Genomic DNA, 7560 nt, shown 5'->3' with positions numbered 1-7560 from the left:
GGAATGGATAACGCGGAAGTCACTCAGAGCCCAAACATAAACTTCCTGCAGCCGCGGAGCGGAAAATGAGGCGTTTATTTTTTTTAAAACGAGCTCTGCACTGTTTCCTTTTCGAGAAAGAGAGCGCTGCATTTATGCTTTAGTTCGCTCTGTTGCAAAGCCTGTTAAAACTCATAGAATGAAGTGCTGAACCAGTTTGTGACTGGAAACATAAGAGTCCACTCTGCACACGAATCTCGCTGCAGAAGGTTTGCAGGACTCGTGATTAAAATTTCTGACGTTTTATGTGCAGCAAAATTGTCCTTTCCGCTGAGAGTATTACAAGGAAGTCGGGTTTAGACTGTATTAAACAAACACCCAAAGAACCACAAGGATTAAAGCACAGTCCAGGCTGTAGGCAGCTCTACTGTCTGAACCACAGGGCCTGGGAGGTGGGACTAGAGTCCTCTGGACCTGGGTCTGTGCAGCACTACTAACACAAGACACAATGCAAGGCTCTCCAAAACACAAGAGTTAGCCAGGCTTGAGCAGAGTGCAGTCAACCCTTTGTGTATTATCATAATTCCTTATACTCATATTCCATCACATTACTGGGGCACTAGAACCCACAAACACAGCGGGGTGATCTACTGATCCCTCTAACACCTCTTCCAGCAGCAACCTTAGCTTTCCCAGGTCTAATCCTCTGTGTTTTGCTCTTCTGATGCCTCCTGAAGGGCTAACTGTCGTCATCAGCCCTTTACCCAGAGGTGTCCAGTGCCAGTTCTGGTAGTCTTCAAGGTCCGTTTAAAGCCACAGCACCCGAAGAGCTGGCCCGGCTCATTAAGCGTGGAGTTGAAATAAAATCATGCAGATGCAGGGCCCTTCCTGTACAAGGGCTACCAGTTGCACAGAGGAGTCCATCACTGGTCCGCTAAGGGTCTTGTCCCACAGGGGGACCGGCTCTGGGTGGTGGGAGGTCTGTCTGCTGCTCAAGAGAGATGAAAAGCTTTTCTGACCCTTATGCGATTTGTCTTTTTATTTTGAACCTTATAGGACATTCTCTTACATCCTGGAATGCATCTGAGTGTTCTTGGGACTTATTTCATTGCAGCATCATCTTGTTTATAAAAGGATGAGTAAAATTATAAGACCTGAATTAGGTCTTAGTAGTGCGTTGTACAATTTTAACAAACGTTCAGCATTTTTATTATTTAACCGAACACAGTGTGCCTGTCTTTTGATAAACTCGCCTCATATTTTTGCGATGTCAATGACATTACCCCGCAAAAGCACGGAAAAACAAAAGTACAAAATTCACTTGATTTGATCTTAAAATAGTTTTTACTTTGGAAACATCAGTTAATATAACGGACACAGACAGACTTCGTGGATAGTCAAAGAATATGTTTAATAAAAATAATTAAACTTCCATTTCCTCTATAGAACTTCATAGAAAGTAATTCAATAAATTACAAATGACTTTAAGACGCTTTTTTTTCCTCCACTACAGAAAGCATTATTTGACTACACAGACCACAACTTGCAAATATTGCAACTGTCCAAAAGAAAACAACTTAAAATGACTTTCAAGGTTTTATCAAGCTGAAAACAAAAGATACAAATACAAGGCAAGGATAGCTATTTTCTTCTTCAGCAACTACTTTACATAAATGATCTCCTTTGTCCCCTTTCATGTCTTAGTGTACATACTTTTTGCAACACCTGCATACAGTCTATTTGCATATTGGTTGGCTGAAATTTAGGGTACACGTAGATGACCTTTTCTGAGGCAGGGGGTATCCATTAACACAACCTGGTCCCAGCAAGTTCATATCCCCATAAATTGCAGCAGCGTAATAGGACAGGGCAACGAAGTCCAAGACATAATTAAAATGAGACTAAACTGCTTAACTAGAAAATGTGTCAAATACCTGAAGACAAAAACACAGTGGAGGTTGAGTGCAAGTGGAGATGTTTGGTGGAGGACTCTAATCTTTATTCTAGATGGAAATAACATTTGAATGCTTGAACCTTTTTGTTCAAACCCAGAATGCAAGTGACCGACTCTACAGTCCAGTGCTGGGTGCTTATGGGTACAAATGAAAGTTGCTGACCAAATTCTCACCAAAATACTGAAAATGCACCCTGGACACCAGTGTTAGGACTAGGTAGGTCGTAAAGGGGGGGAGGAGATGAAAAATATGGCAAGCCACTGACTGCACTGAATGCAGATTTACTGGCACCCTAATGATTTTAACGAGCTCAGATTGAACGGTAACCTTCCTTTGCACTCGTTCACTAGAGTGAACAGCAAGACCTGTAGTTAGGAAATGTGTTTTTTTAGCTGACAACTGTCACCAGAGTGTCATGTTCAATTAGCAGGAGAAACGATAATTGTGTAGAAAAAAATCAGTATTCAGCTGCTGTTCCAGCAGTATTCTGTATTCCTTATTTTAACTATATATAAGTAGGTTAATCTCTTTTAGTCTATGCCAAAACATGACCAGAATAGACTAGTAATACTGTCATTGGAGAAAGCTTCCCAAACTAGGCTCAGGGAAAACTTTACTAAACATTCTCCCCACAATTAAAATGTTCAGTAATCAGTTGATCTAATTTTTGGCAACTCCTTCATTAAGGTAACTGAGCAACTGTAATGCCTAAACTGGCAATACTTGCAGTAATACCAAAAGTATGTATTTTGTGGTTGAATTAATTAAAATGGCAGAGGGTTATCCACATTTAGATGAGACTCAAGTCAGGACCCCTTAGCCATAAAACTTCAAGAAATATTGTTGTAGGTGACCTATTCTACTTAATTACAACTGCAATAGACTGCACCTAAAAATTCAAGGTGGTCATAAACTGGGGTATTCCAAAATGGCAACAGCTTGAAACTGTCCCCCAGCAATGAGATTTTGGGGATCCCCTACTGTAGAGCATACTGTAATGAGAGCTGTGGATGAAAATTACAATGCAACTCCTTCAAGCAGAGTCTTCTCCACCATTTGTCCTCTAACAAGAGCACAGATTCTGTGTACAACCTGTTTTAGAGGAGCGCTTGTTAATAGCTCATACAAATGGATTTCACAGGTCTGAAAAGCGTCACTCCATCATGGCCCTCCTACAGGGGTCAGTACATATACAGTGTCCCACCATATTTATTCAAATGCCCCCATCTCTAGTTTAGATACCTCCATGCCAGCAATCTCCCTCTCAGCCCATTGCGTGACTGTGCACTAGCTCTGCAGAGCCTAGTTCCCAGACACCTGCTTCATTCCGATTGGCGCCGTGCTGCACTGAGGCGCTTGACACACATCTCAGTCAAGGCAGCGCATTGTTACTCGTTCTCACTTGGCAGGGCGCAGACACGGCCCTGCACAGTTTCAGGAAGTGCACAGCCCCCCCTGGGGGGGGGGGGGGGTCTCTATAGGCCAGCACGTGCAGGTGTGCACAACACACACACACTCCACGCTACGTTACGTCACAAAAAAGAGCAAAGCAAAGCAAAACGTGCTCCGAACTGGAAGGCCTGCGGAAATACTTCTGTCACGGTTTGATCAAATGTCAAAATTAAATCATTCATCCCACTAGCAACACAAGGACTCAATGGCTCCAGTCTGGGGGGGAAAAAAACGAGGCCAAGAAGTCTGGTACACAAAAGTTAACAATTAACAAAAGCTCATCAAGCTTCTACTCTGCAAAGACCACACTGATTCAGTTAACAGTTTTAGTAGTGTTGCAAGCTAACTGGGAATAGAACACAGATTTAGCCTGTATAGTATTTGGCAACAGTTCATTAGGAATTTCCTATACATACTGCATTGCTTTCCATCTGTGCCTCTGCCGCCGTTCATAAAAAAAGTACTAACTTACCCAAACGGCTCACACTATGCCTAAATCCTGATCCTTAGCACAACACCACTTATTGCTACAAAAATTAAAACAGCAGAGTGGTCTTCATAAAATTGCAAACTATAAAATTTCATCGCTTTTCATTATTTATAGCTTTATCATGGTGTTACAACAGCCTCCCTCAATACACCGATACTTGCTTTTGCGTGAGAGCTGACGTCAGCAACTGAGTGCAACAAAACAATTCATTTCATATCGTAACGCTTTAGTTGCTCAGAACACCAGGGATCCGTTTGTAAGGACTGAACAGAGAGCGAGGCGTCTGGTACGCAGTTCCCGGCGACCAAGACTCTGTTCCTTTACAAACCACACACTCACAGTTACATCTGATCCCTCCTCTACCGTCTACAGAGCCCGGCACAGGAAGCCGGAGAAGCCTGAACGACAATGCCGACAGAAGTGTGGCTCTCTCTCACAGACTTTTCTTCTGAGCCTTGGGGGGGGGGCGGTGGGGCAGAAATGCCAGAAAGAACAAAACAAACACACAAAACCAAATCGGGGAAATGAAAGAGCACAACACCACCAGAGCCCGGTGAGTCAACGTAGTCACAACAGTCAGCTAGGCGAGAACAACACTGTGCAGGACACTCGAGTCTTTTATTTCTGAACTGCTAACAACGAAGTAAACTGCTGTAAACTCGACACCAGAACTCAGCTGAGGTAACAGCCACTCTCGTTGGCTGACTGGGAAAGGTTTTCGTTTCCCCTCTTTGTTATTTTAAATTAATATTCTTCCGAACACACAGTTGTACCTGAAGTTGATTTTTTTCCTCTTCCCATCAGCAGTGCACTACAACTCAAGATAGCGTTTCTAAAACTTTTTTTTTTCTTTTTAAGCCCGGCTCCCGTTCCCACGCGGATTATCATTCGGCACGGTTCCGACTCGCTCCGCTGTCTGGTTTCCACTAGCACTCAGTGGTGTGGTTCTGGACTTGCACCAGCACAGAGCAAACAGGTTTATCGGTGTTTATCCACAGAAAACAGGTGCCTTCTAGCACAAGGCCTCTGTTACTGACCTGTGCAAGAGCACATAAGAACCTAAAGTGCAGTTAAGACAACCCATTGCTAAAAGAAAACAATTATATACATTATATATATATACACACACACGTAGATAGGCGTGTGATGTATACAGCGATAGCCAAAAGGCCTATATACTGTTAATCTGTCACCTTTATTCCTTCCCTAATATCACACAAAGCACTTTCTAGACGGAGAACCAGCACAGCAGGAGTAAGACCGCACAAAGACATGCCTGGAGCACCAAAGCAAACCACACTGAAGGGAGCAACAGCTTCTTTAGGATCTGCAGAAAAATGGCAAAGAACATGTAGAATCTACAGCTTCTGTGACATTCATTAGCTGCCCGAGTTATTGCTGAGTTTTCCAAAGTTTGATCTGTAAATTATAAGTGTCAAGGAGGCTGTAAAACTATTTACAAATTAAATCAAAATATGTATAAAGTCCTGTGTTTTTTATCCCCACTCCAAATATATTAAATGTACAGCTCGGCTCGAGCATTAATTTTCTCTTTTTTTAATAAAATTAAACCCCAACAAAATTATAATAATGCCTTTTTTTTATCTGTTGCAATTGTACACCATTGTGTTATACAAGTTCATGTATTTCAGAAATCTAATAAAGGTTTACATGCAAATTGTCTTTCAAAACAATATTGTACCTTTGAACAAACACTGAAATTTCATTTCAGTTCTAGATAGGGATCTTTTCTTTTTTCATTTTTTCTTTTTTTTTTAAATGACACAACACTTTCTTCCGTTTTTGATATTTACAAAGAAAAAAAAACACAACGTAAGTGCAGGGTTATCTATATATAAATATATATATTTATATCGAGACTACACGGGGCTCAGTCTTCGTTGCTGGAGTCCGAGTCCTCCGACGACGAGGAGGAGCCTTCGGACTCGGACGACGAAGACCCGGCCTTCTCCGAGCCCTCCTCGGCACTGTTCTCCTTCTGCTCGCCGGGCTCCTGGCCCTTGGCCGGCGTGCTCCCGCCGGCCCCCCGCGGGGTCTCCCCTGAGGCGGTGGCGGCCGGGCGGGCACTCGTGCTCTGTTGCTGCGCGTCGAACACGCCGGACTGAGACAACGCGGAAATGGGAAGATTAAGGCCTGGAGTGAGAAGCATCCCTGGATACAGCATACTGGAGAGTAACAAGGGGTTAAGAGCTAACGGGTGGTTAGAGGAAGCAGCCGCAGCAGCCACAGCTGAAGCACTTAGGGGCGCGGTGGCGCCTGAGGTCGAAGGGTCACTCGGGCACTGGTCAGCGCCTTGACCTTCTGTCCTTTCGCCTTTCGTGTCTGTAGGCACGGGCGTCTTAGAAGCCGAGGAGGAAGAGTCGCCGCTGCCGCCGTTTCCCTTTTTCGTGCCGTCCTCCGAGACCCCAGCTCCTTCCTGGGGCTTGCCCAACAGGCCGCCCATACCCAGCAAGTTCGGCAGGCCGGCCATGCCCGAGAGCATCATGGGAAACATGGCGGCGAGGTTGTTGGCGTCCCCTGCGGCGGCCAGTCCCCCTGGCAGCCCCATGAGACCGGCAGTGAGATGCAGGGACTGCAGGCTCTGAAGGTTCTGCTGGAGGGCCTGCAGACTGGACAGGTCCATCCCCGAAAGCAGGCCGTTGGACAGCAGGGGGTTGATGGAAAGGGTCGCGGCGCTGGCGTTCGCTGCTGCCGCCGCCGCCTTGGCCATCTCACTCTTGGGCCGTCGCCCTCTCCGGCTCACTTCCTCACGCACGATCGGTCCCGTCAGGATCCGGTCAAACATGCTCTCTGGAAGGAAGCCCTGATCAGGGAGAAAAAAAAACCCAGAAGAAACGGGGCTTACGAACTGTATCACAGAAACAGACACACAAAGATTCTAATATCGACACCCAACGCCAATAAACCAAATGTAAAATTGCTGTTCACCTTTATAAAACCCACAGGAACGAGCCTGGGGAAAAAGAACAGAGGAGTGACTCACCGACCGCTTCACCACGTCGGCCCACTCCGGGGGCACGCCATACTCCGGGTTCTCCTTCAAGAACCGGCACAGGTCCTTCAGAGGAGGGGCAAAGGCACCGCCCACCTGTGGGGAAGACCACGAGCTCTCGTCAGGGCTTCCCAAAGAAGGGCTCTGTGCAGAACAGAGGCACAGCTCCACTCTCGCAGCTCACCCTTTTTAATGTGAGGGGGGAAAAAAAGGCTGCAAGGTTTTAAACACAAATGTAAATAAGCTTCCCTGTAAAGAGCCAACCGTTGGTGGTTTACACACAATTTCAACTCGCAGCCCTCTACTGAAAGGGCCTCATTTGCCAGTATGTATCTTATTTACTTTCCCTCTCTTTGTTGAAGCTCAACAGCTTTTCAGGGTGAAATTGAGCTCTTCTTGTTCCCTGGCTAGCTTGTCAACAGTGAAGAAGAGTTAATGGGCAGACAGGCTCCTCTGCAGATGGTGCTGTCTGGCGGAGTGAGGGCGCTCTGTACCTTTCTGGCGTTCCTCCTGTTGATGATCTGCACCCTCTCCTCGCCGGTCAGGCTGTTGATGTCGATTTTATTGGGGTTGCGACACCGATGCCTCTTCTGCCTCGGCCTGCCGTCCTGAAACGTCATCTTGTTCAGACCCTGGAGAGGCGGAGAGAAAGGACGTTTTCATTTAACCGC

At 45.7% G+C, this 7560-nt stretch overlaps 1 protein-coding gene across 14 annotated transcripts in view; it reads right to left on the bottom strand.

The window, feature by feature from the left end:
- Positions 1-1371: 1371 nt before the first annotated feature.
- chd9 (chromodomain helicase DNA binding protein 9) overlaps positions 1372-7560 on the bottom strand; it is a 63693-nt gene continuing 57504 nt past the window's right edge. For all 14 annotated transcript variants that reach the window (XM_069181276.1, XM_069181275.1, XM_069181278.1 and 11 more), the window contains 3 exons: positions 7384-7521; positions 6881-6985; positions 1372-6700 (listed from right to left, as the gene is read on the bottom strand). In XM_069181276.1, the coding sequence (XP_069037377.1) occupies positions 5768-6700; positions 6881-6985; positions 7384-7521 (1176 nt within the window). In that variant the 3' untranslated portion in view covers positions 1372-5767. The remainder of the gene's footprint in view (positions 6701-6880; positions 6986-7383; positions 7522-7560) is intronic.

Source organism: Lepisosteus oculatus, chromosome 20 (genome assembly GCF_040954835.1).
Source record: "Lepisosteus oculatus isolate fLepOcu1 chromosome 20, fLepOcu1.hap2, whole genome shotgun sequence".
Classification (NCBI taxonomy): domain Eukaryota; kingdom Metazoa; phylum Chordata; class Actinopteri; order Semionotiformes; family Lepisosteidae; genus Lepisosteus; species Lepisosteus oculatus.
This window is presented reverse-complemented; position numbering and strand designations above follow the sequence as displayed.